Source organism: Peromyscus leucopus, chromosome 20, assembly GCF_004664715.2.
Source record: "Peromyscus leucopus breed LL Stock chromosome 20, UCI_PerLeu_2.1, whole genome shotgun sequence".
Taxonomy (NCBI): Eukaryota; Metazoa; Chordata; class Mammalia; order Rodentia; family Cricetidae; genus Peromyscus; species Peromyscus leucopus.
Genome location: NC_051080.1, coordinates 30,932,723 through 30,949,944, shown reverse-complemented (window position 1 = coordinate 30,949,944; position 17,222 = coordinate 30,932,723). Strand labels below are relative to the sequence as shown.

The following is a 17,222-nucleotide window of genomic DNA, read 5'->3' as shown; positions in this document are numbered from 1 at the left end:
ATCTTCAATCGCTCTTCAACCTTATTCATTGGATTGGCATCTCTCAATCAAGCCAAGAGCTCACTGACATGGCTCATCTCATTAGCCAGCTTACTCTGGGGACCCTCTGTCCTAGCCCTTGGCGGCTGGAATTACTGATGGATCACCACACCCACCTGGCATCTCTGTGGTTTCTGGGGATCAAAATTCTGGTCCTCACACTTGCCTGGCAAGCACTTAACCACTGAGCCGCCTCCCATCTTCCATTGCTTCTTGCTATTTGGCAGTGAGACTGTGCAAAGAGCCTGCTCGATTTTCTGCTGGGTGTCCCTCTTTATAACATACAATATGAGAATCTTTCCTGAAAGCTGGACACAGTCCCGTCTTGCCTGCCATGTTAGGAATACCTTCTCCCATACAGCAGCTCCTTTGCCATCCCTACCACATCCTTTTGTGAGCAAGTACCAACTCACACTGTCCTTACACACTGTCGTGTTTGTTTGTTTGTTTGTTTGTTTGTTTGTTTGTTTGACACAGGGTTTCTCTGTGTCACCCTGTCTGTCCTGGAACTCACTTTGTAGACCAGGCTGGCCTCAAACCCAGAAATCCGCCTGCCTCTGCCTCCTGAGTGCTGGAATTAAAGGTGTGCGCCACCACCGCCCAGCTATGCACTGTCTTCTAAGGTCTCCTGTTGGCCTTCAAGTTGACCTCTCCAGCCCATCCGGAATGATTGCACATGATGCAGATGTGGTCCCGGCATCGCCCGCTCACTCCTCTCCCTGCTCAGCATTCCTCACAAACCAAGCACTTCCTGCCCTCAAAGGGCTCTACTTTTCCATCCCCAGGCCAACACTCAGAGTTCTAATTGTGACAGCTTGGTGGCAATTGTCCTCTATAGAGCAGCTTTTCCCCTGACTTTCCAAGAACATCTTCTCTACTCTTGACCCTTTGCATTTCCACAAAACACTTAGAGTCAGGCACCCAAAATGCCTTTCTTCTCCTCTGCCTTTGATGGCTGCTTTTACTTGAGTGTTCAGAAGGACTGTGTGAGGGGTCGGAGAGACGTCTCAGTGCTTACAAGCATTTGCTGCTCTTTTGGAGGACCAGTTTGGCTCCCAGCACCAGTGAGTTCACTGCCCAATACTTAGACTACTCTAACCCTAGCCTAGCCACACCAGTTCCTTTTGTTGGTATTGAAGCTTTGACTTCTAATATGTCCACGTTCTTGCTTCAAACTTGTCTTTTTTCTTTATTTTTAACGTGTGTGTGTGTGTGTGTGTGTATGTGTGTGTGTGTGTGTGTGTGTGTGTGTGTGTGTGTGTGTGTGTGTAAATGCAGGTGCCTGTAGAGTCCAAAAGAGGGCATCCCATCATCTGATGCTGGAGTTACGGGTGCTTGTGAGGCCCCATGTGAGTGCTGGGACCCCAACTTAGGTCATCTGTAAGAGCAAGGGCTCTTAACCACAGAGCCATCTCTCCAGCGCCCAGACATGTCTATTGTAGATAGAATTTTATCAAGTTTGTCATAGTCTTTGTCTTTGGTTGGAGTACATGTCCTATTTGCATGTACTGTAACTGTCAATGTGTTCAGGATTGACTTTGCTATCCTTACTCTTCCCATCAATGTGTTTGGGATTGACTTTTCTATTCTTACTCTTTCCATCAATGTGTTCAGGATTGACTTTGCTATCCTTACCCTTTCCAGACAAGTAAAGGACCTTCGAAGTCCTCTTGTGAACTGCTATGGCCCTGTGTGAATGCCTAGACTCTCCCCCGGGTATTGCACCTTCCAAGTTCCTCTATACTAAAACCCGTGTCGTAACTTCATTCTTATGGCTGGGCAGTGTTGCCCTGTGCGTACTCTGTAGTGGGTGTGTGTATATCATTGTGTGACCATGCCACATTTGGCTCATCAGTTCATCTGCTGATGGACACCCAGGTGATCTACACCTTTTTCTTCTGCATGAGCAATTTGCTGTCAACACCGGCAATCAAGAATTCCACCTTCTGCATCCGCAGCTCCCACATCCACAGAGTCAGAATAATTCTCCAGAAACACTATGCCTGTGCTGACCCTACACAGGCTCGTCATTACTTCCCAAGTGATGCAGCTTAGTTACTGCTTGCATGGAATCTGCCTCATATTAGGTTGTCCATATAATGGGGATGGAGGTTAAAGGATGCCTGAAAAGGGGGCGGGGAGTGTAAGGTATATGCAAGGAGTTCACCATGTTATACAAGGGACTTGTGCAGGGTTTATGCTGGTTTGGATTGGATTTTTGAGATGGGGTCTCACTGTAGGCTAGACTGGTCTAGAACTCACTGTGTGTCCCAGATTATACTCACACCCTTACAGTCCTCCTGTTTCAGCCTCCCAAGTTCTGGAATGACAGACATAGGCCACCATGCCCAGCTAGAGCATCCACAGATTTTCATACCCAAAGGAGACCCTTGCTGACACTATGGGACAACTGCATATGTTTGATCTGTTCTCTGATTTTGGGGGTGCCTGCATTTAGTGAAAGTACAAGGCAGCATGGCAATGTCACATCTAATCCCGCCCCTCCCCACCCCACCCCACCCCATCCCTGAGGAATTGCTACAACTTTCCAGAGCACTTCTGTCTCTTTACACTCCCCCAGCGGCCCATGGATTCCGGTTTCCCCGCATCCTCGTCAAGGCTTGTGCCGTTCGCTCCTTGGTCCATGCCGTCACAGTGGGAGTGAAGTAATATGAACTGGTTCCCACTGGTGTCCGCGTCCTCCGAGTGCTTCTTCCTTGGCCAGGCATCTCTCTTGTTTTGAGAAGTGTCTTTTCAAGCCTGTGGGTTGGTGGATTCTGGCTGTGTTTCCCGTCTCTCTTACTCTCTGCCCCCATCCCTCCCGAGCCTGCTTAGATCTGCTGCTCCCACTGCAGCTGAGATGAAACCGCTCTTATCAACAGCTTCACGCGGCTGGGGCCATCCCCGCCTTGGTTAGCTGTCCGCCATCCAGCTTTCATCCTGCAAATGCTTTCCCATTGGCTCCTAGGATTTCCTCCTTCCTTTTCCCACCGTGCTCCCCACTGGGCTGTCACCCCTAAGACTTCAAGGATTTTTCTCAATGCTGCATGTCTCGCTTCCCTGAATGTTGCCTTCAAGGTGCTCGAAGGTGCCGGTGGGAAACAGCAGCCCCAGGGAGCAGATTGAAAGTCTCACCCTCTAGGCTCTCAGATACCGGGAGGGCTCGCTCTCTCTCTCTCTCTCTCTCTCTCTGTCTCTGTCTCTGTCTCTCTCTCTCTCTCTCTCTCTCTCTCTCTCCTCCTGATGCAGCCATCCCATGGCCACACTGGAGAAGACTCCTAGGACTTTCTGTGCCCACCTAGCAAGCCCATCTGGGACTGGGGTGATTTCCACAGGGCCTTAAGGGTGGCCCCCTCGGGTCTGCCTGGCCACTTATGAGGCCACTCAACTATGTCCTTCCTGGTTTTGACCCAAAGAGCCCTTTCCACCCAACACTGAAGCCCAAAGGACACTAGGGTAAGACTCAGGGGACATCATAGTTCCCTCTCAGGACAGCTCTTGCCTGCCCTCCTTGCCTGGGGCCTCAGATGGCTGCAGGGTCAGTGCCCAGATACCAAACAGGACCATGATCTGAGTAAGCCTCCTCTCTCTGCAGGCCTCAGCATCCACCTCCCTGCAAAGTAAACACAAGGTCACCCTGCCCTTCACTGGGGCCCTAGACATAGAGCCTACTAGCCAAGTCAAGTAGACTTGAGCCGCAGCATGGCACTCACAGCACACACCCCCATCTACAGCCATTCCTTTCGCCTGTGGAGGGCCCTGGGAGCTGAAGAGCCTGCCAGCCATTTGGTTCTGACTGTGCTGATGGCGTGGATGCAGAAGAGGCCTCTGCCTTCCAGTGCCAGCGACAGCAGTGCCTGTCCCGTGGAGAAGCCTCATTTGCGCTCGTTGGCCGTGAGTCTCTGACCTCACCTCTGGCAGGCAGCTGTGTGAGCACATGGGTCCGTATGCTGGGCTTCAAGGCAGAGGGCTGAGACCCAGGCCACTCCTACCTGGAGAAGAAGAGCATAGGGCAGCCCAGCCCATAGACTGATCCCACAGTCCTTGGTTCCCTCCGTTCCCAGGGACCTGGCTCAGGACTCTGAGCCCTCAGCAAGTCAGTCCGGAGGATCTGGCTGACTTACTGCTAAAGGGACTGTAGAAGGCAGCCTTGGAGAGGAGGCGCCTCCAGCAACGTACAAACAGAAGCCTAGCATTCGGGGCTCAAAGCCATGCCCCATACTGGGATCATAGATTCTGGATGAGCCATAGAGTTGGCAGCAACACTGTCCCCATAGGATCCTCTCTCCAATTGTCTCCACTAGCCCACACGGTATTTGCACACCCTGGAACAGGACACCTGCTTGCTAAGGTGGCCCGTGTCTATACCTGTCTCCTTTGGCTGGACTCTTGCAAGGCAGTAGCTGGGCCAAACTCCTTATGGCCCTTTCTTAGACAGAGGCTTGGCCCCAAAGGCCCCTGAGTGATAGCCCAGAGCACATAGCTGCCTCTCCACACCCAAGTCCTCCCTAGACCGACACCCACTTACAGACACAGTACTGAGGATACAGGAAGTGCTTAGGTTAGGGAGCACTGGTTAGGGAGCATGGATTGGGGAGCACAGGTTGGAATGCACCTGGCTATAGAACATCAGCTAAAGAGCACAGGACAGGGAGCACCACTGGGGAGCACCAGGGAGACTAGAGCAGCAGGTCCAGAGGCTCTAGTGGAGGCTGTACAGGTGACATAAGCCAGCACAGGTCAACTGACATTGCCTGGACACTTAGACTTGGTCTTGAGCCATCAGAACAGGGGGGGCGAGGTGTGTTTGAGTGTGCATTTTGGCTAAACATCCCTAGCCTGGAATCCCAGCACTTCAGCTCCAAACTCATCCAACTCCAACAGGCCATGAACACAATTCACGAGCTACAGTTCGCGAGAGAATTCAAGAAAGCCGTGCGGGACACCTTTCCCCAGCTGTTCCTGGCCCTCCTGGCCCAGATGCACTATATCATGGAGCTGAACCAACCCACAGAACCTGAGCAAGAGCAGAAAGCCCAGGAGTCAGCCATGCCAAGCCCCCAGAGGTGAGCCCAAGGCCTCATAGGCAGCTATAAGAACACTCAGCACGCATGCACGCACGCACGCACACACAGCCGGGGTGGAGGGGCTGAGATAGCAGGATGTCATCATTCAATTCAGAGATCAGAAGTCTAAATTCAGAGGGTCTGCATCCTTACCCTTTATTACTTCCCTGGCTTCGGCTGTCCCCAGGATATGTCTGTAGCTTGAGGCTGCATGACTATGATCTCAGTCCCCAACATCCCATGATACTGTCCTCTGCCTGTGTCTAAATGCCCACTTCTTATAAGGACACCAGCCACTGAGTTTGGGCCACCCTAATAACTTCATCTGGACCCGAAGGCATTTGCACGGTTGTTGGGGGGTGGGGGAAGTATCTCCAACGTATCTTTCTAAAAGGGATGATTATAATTAATAGTCATGATCCCAAATGCCATTCGTGGCTGGGATAGCAGCCAGCACAAATGGTCCCAAAGACAGGCTATGCCTGCTTTCTTTGTCTCCCTAGGGGTCCTGGCCCCACAGACACTTATCAAATAGGGGCGCATCTTTTTTTTTTTTTTTTTTTTTTTTTTTGAAGGGGAGGAGAGATATCAATATAGGATGTCTCTATGTAGCCCTGGCTGTCCTGGGACTCACTCTGTAGACTAGGCTGGCCTCGAACTCAGAGATCCACCTGCCTGTGCTAGGATTAAAGGTATGTGCCGCCAACACCCAGCAGAGCACCTCCTCTTGATCCATATGCTCCTTGCATTGGTCCAGGACATAGCCATCCCTTCCTACATCATACACGTGAAACAGCAGAGGTTCATGGTGGCTCTGATGCTTCTCTAGCCAAGAGGCACTGAGCTGGACCACAGATGACCATCCAGCCCTCGCTCATCATAGCCAATGCTGTGGCTACCGGAGTGGACCATGGATGGCTTGTCTCTGTGTAATGTCATGAACAGTAATGCCTTACCGTCAACCCACCTGGCCAAGATGTGAGGGACATTCCGCCCTGTCACAGTCGGGGCTGACTGCTTTGGTACTGCCTTTGTACCTGGTCCTATTTCCCAAAATCCAGTAAGCCAGTCTTTAAAAACCACTGGGGCTCACTCTTTTCATTTGTTTGTGTGATGATATGCTTCATGCAATTTGTCAGTTTTAACAGCTCTCCCTAAGGCACGTCACAGGGAGAAAAAAATGTCACTTCTCAGATTGCCTCTGAATTCCAATATGCGCAAAATCTCTTTTTTATTCACATCAACCGTGCAAAATGCATGAATCTTCCCTAATACGCTAATAAAACATTCTCCTCCCAGAGCACAGCAAGGTGGGTAGAATACAGAGATGGCTGCCTCCTCCCTTCTGCTTCTCTGCCCTCCCTACTTTTGACCAAAGCCTGCTGCCCTCAGGGCTCTACTCACCTGAAAGTCCCCTGTCAAGACCTCCATGGACACCCCTATAAACAACAACACCTCCCTCAGGCCCCTACCCTACCCTGGGCCCTCAACATCTAACATCTTTCCTCGTTTGTTGCCCCCACCCCATGGGTGGAAGGTTCTAGAAGACAGGGATGTCTGTTTCCATGCCCCAAGGTGGGGGGGTCCCACATTTCTGGGCTCATGGGTAGTTTTCCCTGTGGATGGAAATCCCAAAATGCATCCCTCTCCACCTTAGCTCTCCTTTCTCCACTGGCCACCCTATAAACAGGTCCTAGGGGTGGTTCTAGGAGCCAAAGGCCCTGAAACATACCCTGGGTGCAGTACATGAGCTCTGATGGGCCCAGATCCAGTCATATGCCCATCCCTGAACCAATGGAAACATCCAAGGCTCTGGCTGACTAGGTGTGGCTCCCATATCCACCTGGAGCATGAACAAGACGTGGGCCTCCCTCGCCGCAGAGGAAAACAGCCTGGCTGGGACCAACCAAAGGGGCCCAAGCATGGGCAGGCCACCCAGCAGGCACATGAACAGGGGTGACAGTGGGCAGTCAGGGAAACTGGCTGGCACTCTTTGGGCCTCAGAGGGTAGGTGGCATGAATGAGATCTGTCACAGTCTAGGGCCTGACACCTTGTGCCTGGTTGACTGGCACTGTGGAGAGAAAAAGGAAGTGCTGAAGAGGGGTTATAGGAACCCACTGCCGGGTGTATCACTGGCTGTCGGTGCCCCACAGGGTGGATGGATGGCCCAGAGCACTTGATGGTGGGGCAGATGGGCCTTGACGCTGGAGGCTCCTGACATCTTACTCAGCCAGGCTGGGCCCCATACCCAGGAGTGGGGCTTTGGGGAGAGCCTGCCCTCGACAGGTGTGGGACCTCCTTGAGTCACAAATATGCTCGCTATAGAGATTTCACCAACCCAGGTCATTTCTCGGTTGTGTCCTCTGCCAGCCCTTGGAGGACTGCCCACTGACTTAGTCAAACCATCGGGCTGAAGGCCCCACTCGTGAGACATGTCATGTCTCTATTTCCAACTCACTCTCCGTCCTCACTCTCGTCCTGGCCTCACTGTTGACCTTTGCCCTTCTAGGTCAAGGGACAAAGACTAGTGATAGAAGAAGCGAAGTGAGTATGTGGGCACGCTAGTCTCAGCACTCGGCTCCACACCTGAACCAGGAAGATCCTGAGTTCAAGGCCAGCCTCAGAAAGAGTTTGAGGCCAGCCTGAGATACATAGCAAGATCTTGTCTTTAAAAATAAAAAACAAAACAATAACAACAACAAAAACCTAAATGGAGGAGAAAGCATCTCACATTCAGAAGGGTGGGTACATTCACAAACAGAACAGCAGTGCTTGGTAAAGGTGTGGAGAGACAGCCAGGCTGTGGTGGTGCACACCTTTAATCCCAGCACTCAAGAGGCAGAGGCAGGCAGATCTCGGAGTTCGAGGCCAGACTGGTCTGCAGAGAGAGTTCCAGGACATCCAGGGCTACACAGAAAAACCCTGTCTCAAATTTAAAAAAAAAAAAAAAGGAGGGGGGAAGATGTGGAGAAACAAAGCCCTACATAGTGACGGTGAGATGTGAGGTGGAGCAGCTGTGTGGTCCTCAAAAAGGACAACTATGGTGTGAGGTGCAGTGGCGTGTGTTTGTCATGCCAGTGTTTAGAAGCTGAGGTAGAAGGATCATGAGTATGGGGCCAGCCTGGGATATACAGAGCATGTATCTCCAGGGAGGCAAGCGCCTACAGAATGTTCCATGTGGCCCAGATATCCCACTTCTTCTCTGAATTTGTACCTGAAAAAAAAAAGGAAAGCTGGGACTCAGAAGCATCTGGAAAACTTGCTGACAGACACTATTCACAGTGGCCAAAATTGCAAATGTGCCAAGAGTCACGGATGGATGGATGGATGGATGGATGGATGGATGGATGGATGGATGGATGGATGTGATTGTCTTAGTTAGGGTCTTATTGCTGTGAAAAGACACCATGACCTCGGCAACTCTTACAAAGAAAATATTGAGGTGGTGACTTACAGCTAGAGGTCCGGTCTATTATCATCATGATGGAGAGGATGGCAGAGTGCAGGCAGACATGGTGCTGGCTACATCTTGACCAGAAGGTTCAGTCCATGGCCACTCAGCCCCATGCACTCGGGCAGAATTTCATGGCAGCAGGAATGTGTAGCTGGGGCTGTTTTTCACTGCTTGGTGGACAGGAAGCAGAGAGAGGTGTAAAACAGAAGGAACCACAGCAGCTAGAGACATGTACTAATCTTCTAAGACACTTATAAATCCAATCAAGAAGACCCATCCCAGACAGTACTCAGAACTAAAGGAAAATTCTGACACATGGAGCATGGTGCATGAACCCGGAGGACATCATGCTGAGTGACGTGAGCTGGTCATCACACAGAAAACAGCCGAGCAAGATGGCACACAGCTGTGATCCCAGCACTTGGTGACAGAGGCAGGAGGATCAGGAGTCATCCTCAGCTACAGAGCAAGCTCAAAGCTAGCCTGGGAAGTATGGGACCCTGTCTCAAATAAACAAACAAAACAAAAGAAAAAAGACAAATGTTGTAGGCTTTGACTCACACAAGGTCCCTACAGGAGTCAAAGACAGACAGGAAATAGAATGATGGGGTTGGACCGGAGCAGGGTAAGGGATGAGAGCCAGGGGCGGGAGTCAATGTTTAACGGGAGTTTCCATCTGGGAAAATGGGAGGTTAAGTAAAGGTTAGTATTATGGCTATGTTCACTGCCACCAATTCATCTGCTTAAAATTAACTATAATAACAAACTGTGATGTGAACTGCACTTTACCTCAATTAAAAATAAAAATAGGGAACTAGGAAAAAATGGCTCCTTGGGTAAACCACTTGCCAAATGAGCCATCGGGACCTCAGTTCAAATCCCCACTGCTGGACACAATAGCACAGATCTGTAATAGCTCAGCACTCACTCCCACAGCGAGACGAGAGACTGAAACAGAAGAATTCCTGGGAGCTCACGGACCAGCTAGCCTGGCATACACAACAGTGAACCTGTCTCAAGGCGGAAGAAGAGGATGGGCACCCTAGGGTTGTCTCAGACCACATGCATGCTGTAGCATGCTCACATCCCCGTTCACACCGAAATGCACATGTGCCTGCACATACACGTAAGCACACACACACACACACACACACACACACACACACGCACGCACGCACGCACGCGCACACACACATGCACGCATGCACGCACACACACGTGCAACACACAAAAAAAACATCATATGCACAATCTATTAAATAAAGGAAAAACAAAAAAGGCAATGTGGGGCTGTGGAAGTGTGTACTGATGTCTGTCTGGCTCTTGGGAAGTACACAGGCATTGCCTCCTCATTCTAAGGAACATCTGTCCCCTGAGGGCCCCAGAAGGTAAAAAGAATGGCACTATTGGCCGGGCAATGGTGGCGCACACCTTTAATCCCAGCACTTGGGAGGCAGAGGCAGGCGGATCTCTGTGAGTTTGAGGCCAGCCTGGACTACAGAGCGAGATCCAGGAAAGGCGCAAAGCTACACAGAGAAACCCTGCCTCGGAAAACCAAAAAAAAAAAAAAAAAAAAAAAAAAAAAAAGAAGAAGAATGGCACTATGAGGAGGCATCACTGGGATGCTGGAGTGTGGAGAATCTGAAGATGGGACAGTGTGACCTTCTGGATGGTCAAGGGGACCAATGGCAGGTGTCACCTCTAAGGATTCTTCTTCACTAGTTTCAAGGATGCATATGGCACACAGGTGTTGGGGAGTTCTGGACTGGGGGGCAAGGGCTATGGGGATTCCCCAAAGACTGTGGTTTTCTCCTAGAATCAGGCAGAGATTCCCAACAGCACTCACATCAGACATAAGCTCTCAGCTACTGCTCCAGCGCCATGCCTGACTGACTACCTGCTGCCATGCTCCCCGCCATGATGGCCATGGAATCTACTAATTCACTGATACCATGAGCCCCCTAATTAGATGCTTTCTTTTATAAGTTACCTTGGCCGTGGTGTTTTGTCATGCCAATATAAAGATAACTAAGACACCCACTCCAACAGGACCTAGCAACGGATGTGCTCTGCTGTGTCCTTGTACCCAGTACATTCCTCCTCATCCTGGGCCTTAGCAGGAGGCAGGCTCCAGAGCCGAGACAGTCTGGGACCCCCATCCCAAGAACAGGAGAAGGCTCAGGTGGTGTCTACCTCTCTGGATAGACCCTGGTCTTTCTGCTTGACTGCAGCACATCACTGGAGGCACTGAAGAGTCTGCTGTCCACCACGGGACACTGGCATGACTTTGCTCACCTGGAACTGCAGAGTGCCTGGGAACACTTCACCTCCATCCACACCTACCCACAGGCCGTGGGCCTCCTTGCCAGGTACTAGTGGGTCAAGGGAAGGGGAGGCCGGGCGCATAAACCACAGTGGATCACTTGAGGCCACCCAGAGCAGCGTAAAGGCAGCAATCTCCTGGGTCTACATACATGTTTACAGCACCCTGGAGCACAAGAGGCATGTGCCACACTCCCAGGTGCATGCACTCAGAGTGTGCAGGTGCAAAATCCTCCCCCAGTCCCACTCTGTCCTGGGAACCTTAGGAACAAGGACATCCGTTCCTCCTCTTCCTTCCCCACGCATAGCCCAGGCCTAGCACATGGGCGAACACACAGAGACACATGCCTACTCCATCACATTGGGATGTACCTGGCTGCCCAGCCTGGCCAGCCTGGGAGGTGGTAGAAGGTCTATTCTTGGGCAGTGACCACAAAACCAGGCCCTGCCCCCAGGGCCATGGTGCAGAATCACTGCAAAGAGATCAAGGCCATTGTCAGCTACCTGTTGCCCAGCCTGCAGAGCCAGCAGGAGCGAGAAAGGAAGACAGCCATCTTGGTCCTCATTGAGGTAGGACGCGGAGGAAGGAGGGGGCAGTGGGCCCCAGGTAGCCTATGTCCCACCCTCCAGCCTCCTTAACACAAGACAGTATGCCCACCTGACTCACCCTGTGGGGACAGCTGCCCAGACTGACCTCTTCCAGGTCTTCAGGGGCCTCCACCTCTCAGGACCTTCAGCCTATAGCCTTGGGGGGGCCTGTCTCTTCACCTTGCCCTGCCCACATGACCCAAGCAGAGTTGAGGAGCCCTGGGTATGGACTCCACAGATCAGACTCCGATGTGGCATTGCTCTGCTCACATGTAACTCTGGGTCCCCATCCACTCCTTCCCGAGAACCTTGAGCTACAGGGTAATGGTTCAACAAGGGCTGGGATGTGGCCACTTGACCACTGTGGGTCCTGGCAGAGGCAGAGCCTTGAAGGAGGGGGTAATTTCCATAACTGGTACCAGCTACCAGGTCTCTAAGCTGAAATGGGGGACCTTATGCCTCTTCCCACTCCACTGAAAGGAATGGTGAGCTGCCGTTCCTGGGGGCCTATTTCCATATGTCCCATGCACCTTCCATGGGCGTAAGTTGGCTCCGGGTTGGCTAAATAACTGCTCTAGACCTCAGTTTCACCAGCCATACGTAGAAGGGTTTGACCACTGAGAAGTTTCAAATGCTTGTCCACCCTGGTACCCTGAGGATGCTGGTCAGCCACCCTCCCCTAATCCCTGGACAGACCCTATCCCCGAAGCCCCCAACAGAGACACAGGCTGCCCAGGAGAGGGCGCCAAGCCTAGCCACTGTCCTCTTGTGCCCCCAGTTCCTCTACAGCCCTGCCCTGTTGGAGGTGCTTTCTAAACAGGCCGCCCTGACTGTACTGGCTCAAAGCCTCCAGGACACCTGCTCTGAGATCCGTGTGGCCAGCCTGCAGGGCCTTGGAAACATCCTCTTCCACACGGAGAAGGTGAGGGCCAGAGGGCCAGGTAGCCCCAAGCATCAGAGGCGGCCAAGGTCCTGTGGGTTGGAACCCTAGCTCTGTCACCTGGGACACTGACTTCTCCCCCTCTGAGCCTCGGCTTCCTCGTCTGAAAAAAAAAAAAAGAAAGAAAAAAAGGACGTATTTTAGGCAAGGACACTCGTGTTCCCCAGGAACATGTCTCCTTACCCTGAGAAGGGACGGACCTTCCTGCACAACCCCAGAGGCCCACTGAAGAGCCAGGCAGACAGCACCCTTCACCTGGCACAGAGAGAGAGCACCCCTTGAGAATCATGTGCCCCTTGCCCCCCAGTTCTCCACTCCCAACTAAGTCCCCTACGCAAACCGCCATCGCAAACCACATCCCATACAGACAGCTTATGGTGAGAAAGACTGTGTTGCTTGCTGCTTTGGGGGGCCCTGCCCGTCCCTCGTTCCACCCCCTGCCTGCAGTTCAGGCCCTAGGGTTCCTGACCTCTTCCTCACTGCGGGTACCCTGTAGTGAGCAAGGGCTGTGGCCCTGATACAGCCCTTCCCAGACTCTAGTGAGAAGGTCTTCAGTACTCAGCAGGCATACCATGCTGTACCTGCCTGGTTTCCCCCTTATTAGTTCCTCTATCAGAACCCCATCCTACCAGACTAGACCCCAGGTCCCCAGCACACTGACTCCACCCAAGGTGCTCAGGTCTGCACTGCCATCCAATAACTGTGAAGGTGAATTTAATATTTCAAACCAAACAGGGCTTAGGAGACCAAGTTGGTTTAAAATCTGTTTGGAAGGCAGGAGGAAAGTCATTCTGATTTAAAAAAAAAAAAAAAGCCCCAAGGTGGGAATAGCCTGTTGTTTTCTGATCATCATCCATTTAGAGTTCAGGACACACAGCCAACAAATAGGGCAGGCAGAATGGGCTGGAAAAACAAACAGCAAAAGCAGAAAAAACGGCCCACAATGGTCCCTTGCCACATGGAAATTCCGAAGACAACCTGAGCATCCTGTCCTTATCCATCTGATCCCATCTGACCTGAAGGGAGCCAGACATGGGAACGAAGCCCAGGTGGGGCTCAGAGGAAGGAAAACAGTGGTCCCAGGCCTGGGAGTGATAAGGATCTGGGTCCCAGGGACAAGGTAGCAGCAGGGTTCAAGTTGGGTACCCCCAAGTGAAGCCAAGTGAAGGGGGGCAGTCCTGTGCCTTTCACCCACCGCCCACTGCCTTCCCCATAGGGAACCCTGCTCAGAGGTCAACTGCCAGCCTTCCTCAATGGCTTCTTCCAGAACAATGAGGCAGTGGTTGTAGGCATTATGGGCTTGGTATCGGATATACTGCACCGCCTGGGTACAGAGGGCGCAGGCGCCCAGAGTCTCAGCATCGCCATCAACGCCCGCTACTTCTTTGATGACGTGAGCATAGAAACAGGTGGGGGGAACCGAACCTGCGGGCCAAGCTGTGAGCCCACGGGTGTCCACCAGGTGGCGCTCCACTCCTCCTCATGGCTGAAGTGCCAAGTCTCACCTGTCCAACCCCTCTTGTGTCCTGGCCTACTACAGACCACTCGGGCAGGTCCCCAGTGTCCAAAATGACTCCTCCAGCCCCCTTCACTAGGAAATGGGGAATAAGTCACCCAGCTGCCCTCATGGTCCTGGCTGCCAGGGTGTCAGTGGGCACTAGAGGACAGGGTGGTGATTCTGTGTGAGGATGACCCGAGACCTTGTCTGAGAGAAAGCCTGACCCTCCTCTGAATCGAAGGGAGGAGGGCCAACCTTACCCTGGGGTCCCTGAGCCTGACTGAGGAAGTCCAAGGAAGTAGGGGTTCCAAGCTGGGGAGCCCTGGCACCTCACTACGTCTCTGCCTCACAGGAGCGGGACAATATTCGAGCAGCAGCCATGGCACTGTTTGGGGACCTGGTGGCGACGATGACCGACAGAGAGCTGACTGGCCTGCGGTCCCAGGTGTGCCAGAGCATGGTACCTCTGCTCCTCTACCTGAAGGACCAGTGCCCAGCCGTTGTCACGGTCAGTACCCAACCGCAAGCCTTTCACCTTGGTCAAGGGCCAGGGCCGGCAGGGCCGGCAGGGCGGGTTGCCTAAGGGTGGAAGAGAGGGCAGTGGCAGAAGATCTGGCTATCTGCAGGGCCCTCCAGATCCCGGTCCCTGTCCATGCACTCCCCACATTCACGCTGGCCAGCCGGACCTGTGGGTCCACGGGGCTACAGCAGAGCATGGTGGGACAAGGGCACACCGTGTACCCGCTGATAGGCAGACCAAGCCCTCCTCCCCATGCTCCACTCTCTGGACTCCCTATCATCTGAGGAGGAGGAGGAGGAGGAGACGATAGCAGCCAGCTCCCCCCAGCAAGCTCAGACAGAGCTAAATACCAACCTACCCTACCACCCACCTTCCACGGGGACCCTGGGACCCCAGGTCGGAGCAGCTTTGCAGACACCACCAGCACAGCGGGCCTGCTGAGGTGCCCGGTGCAGCTGTGGTCTCGGGGGACCGGAAAGCCCAGGCTCAAACACACACAGGCAGTGAGTGACACTCCCCCACCCCACCCCGTGGCTGTCTCCACAGCAGGCCAAGTTCGCTTTCTACCGCTGTGCCGTCCTGCTTCGCTGGCAGCCGAGGCACACCCTGTTCTGCACACTGGCCTGGGAGACCGGCCTCAGTGCCCGCCACTTCCTCTGGACCTGCCTGGTGAGGGGCCAGGGGCCAACAGTGGGGACCTGAGATCGCTACACACACACACACACACACACACACACCCCACGGACTCTCCTCCCCAGGGAGGTGAGGCTGGCAGGGGTAGAAGCCGGTAGTCCCTGGGGTCCCTGGCAGTGACAGGCGGGCTCTCCTCTGGCCAGATGACCCACAGCGAGAAGGAGTTCAGCATCCACTTGTCCCAGGCCATCAACTACCTGCACAGCCATCACCGCCACATCAAGACCTGGGCAGCTCTCTTTATAGGTGAGCAGCATGGGCCAGGCTTGGAGTCCTCACTAACCCTGCCCACCCACCACCGCAGAGAAAAGGGGGGTGGGGGTGAGGGGGTGGGAAAGAGGGTGTGGTGCTAAAGAGTTGGGGGCTTGTGGAAGCTCCTGGAGGCTGGGCCAGAGCAGCCTCCATCCAGCAGCCATGGCTCTCCATCTTGCACAGGGTACACCACCTGCTACCAACCCCAGGCCGTGACACAGATGGTGAATGACATGGACACCAAGCTGCTGTTCTCCAGTGAGCAGCCCACACCCTGGGCCTGTGTCCACACACACACACACACCCCCCAGCTCCCTGCAGCATGCCTCCCTCAGGCGGTGGCAAAGACAAGGACCCAGGCCTCCCGAGCAGACCCCCACCTCACCGGGGCACTCCATGCTAGCCAATGGACGGAAAGAGCCCTTGTAGCCTCCTACCCAGATGGAACTGGAGCTGTCGGGGTGGAGGGTGGCTCCCTTCCAGGATGGGCTCACCTTTGACGTGTCCTTTCTCTCTTGAAGCTTTTAAAGATCTCAAAAAAGACCCAGAACCTGCCATCCGGGAATTTGCCACCAGACAGCTCGAGTTCCTTCGGGAGGTGTCAGCCAGATCCAAGAAGTGACTTCGAGCCATCCTCCCCCATCTCTACCCCCAGAACAGCCCTGCCCCAACCCTCTCCACAGAGCTTGGTTGTGTAGCATTTTTCCATTTGAAAGAAAAACCTAGATTCAAAAAAAAAAAAAAAAAAAAAAAAAAAAAGTGTAATGGCTGCCGGCTTCCTGCCCGCCACCTGAGGACCCTCTGCTGTGGCCAAGCCAAGCCCCTCCAAGATAATTTCAAGACTCAGGGACACAGACAGGGACAGACAAGGAGGGACGGGGCAGAGACACACTGGAAGGTCTGTGATAGACTCTGCTAATAACGGCTCAGGAACGGGATCAACTCCACACGACCCGAGCCCAGGCCATAGTGGCCACAGCTGAGCAGAACATTCTCTGGGAATGGGGCCGAAAGTCTCCAGTGTCCCCAGCTGGGAGCTCTTACAGGGGATGTGGAGCAGGTGGAAGTGAAGGGCATTTCAGCAGGCTTCTCCATCGCAGGCCAGGGTCTTCCTCCAGCAGGGCCAGCCTGCTCCAGACAGGTATCTAGCCCCAGCTTTGCAAGAGTCCAAAAATGGGTGCCTAACTCCCTGAGAGGGTCCCCCAATCCCTTCTCAGGCAGAGCCCTCCCCCCCCCAGCCTCTATTTAAGAAATGGCAGACAGGCCCTGCGGGTACAGAGCTTAGGTCCTCACAGATAATAACAGAGCCACGGCCTGTTATTCTCAGGACCCATTCGATCGGCCAGCTCCCCCAAGGGACCCTCTAGCTAGCCCTCCAACCCTGGGCTCTGTGCCTACCACCCAAAAGCCTCCATACTACGTCCCCCAGGCCTTACGGACTGTGTTAGGTCGACCCCGCACGCCCTCACCTGAGTGGATCCCCTTTACCCATCTCTCCCAGCCCCTGGACTATGTGCATCCTAGGGCAAAGGACATTGTGCTGAAAACTTGGAGGGCAAACTGAAGAAGAAGGAGGAGGAGGAGGAGGAGGAGGAGGAGGAGGAGGAGGAGAAGGAGAAGGAGGAGGAGAAGAAGAAGAAGAAGAAGAAGAAGAAGAAGAAGAAGAAGAAGAAGAAGAAGAAGAAGAAGAAGAAGAAGAGAAGAAGAAGAAGAAGAAGAAAGAAGAAGAAGAAACCAGCAACTTTGCGCGAATATGCCACAGGGGTGGTGAGTTTCCAGCACACACCAAATCACCACTACTGAGTGTGGGGAAGGAGCACCCCCAAAACGCTGCGCCTTGCCACAAGAC

At 53.3% G+C, this 17,222-nt stretch overlaps 1 protein-coding gene across 2 annotated transcripts in view; it reads left to right on the top strand.

Annotated features, from left to right (window-relative positions):
• LOC114704665 (maestro heat-like repeat family member 5) overlaps nt 1-16,101 on the top strand; it is a 75,409-nt gene extending 59,308 nt beyond the window's left edge. The window contains exons 21-31 of one of the 2 annotated variants that reach the window (XM_037197547.1): nt 3,774-3,933; nt 4,924-5,105; nt 10,792-10,929; nt 11,338-11,452; nt 12,249-12,392; nt 13,627-13,803; nt 14,261-14,416; nt 14,975-15,097; nt 15,265-15,367; nt 15,557-15,631; nt 15,895-16,101. In XM_037197547.1, the coding sequence (XP_037053442.1) occupies nt 3,774-3,933; nt 4,924-5,105; nt 10,792-10,929; nt 11,338-11,452; nt 12,249-12,392; nt 13,627-13,803; nt 14,261-14,416; nt 14,975-15,097; nt 15,265-15,367; nt 15,557-15,631; nt 15,895-15,995 (1,474 nt within the window). In that variant the 3' untranslated portion in view covers nt 15,996-16,101. The remainder of the gene's footprint in view (nt 1-3,773; nt 3,934-4,923; nt 5,106-10,791; nt 10,930-11,337; nt 11,453-12,248; nt 12,393-13,626; nt 13,804-14,260; nt 14,417-14,974; nt 15,098-15,264; nt 15,368-15,556; nt 15,632-15,894) is intronic. The other variant, XM_037197548.1, reaches the window with a different exon arrangement.
• Nucleotides 16,102-17,222: the final 1,121 nt, after the last annotated feature.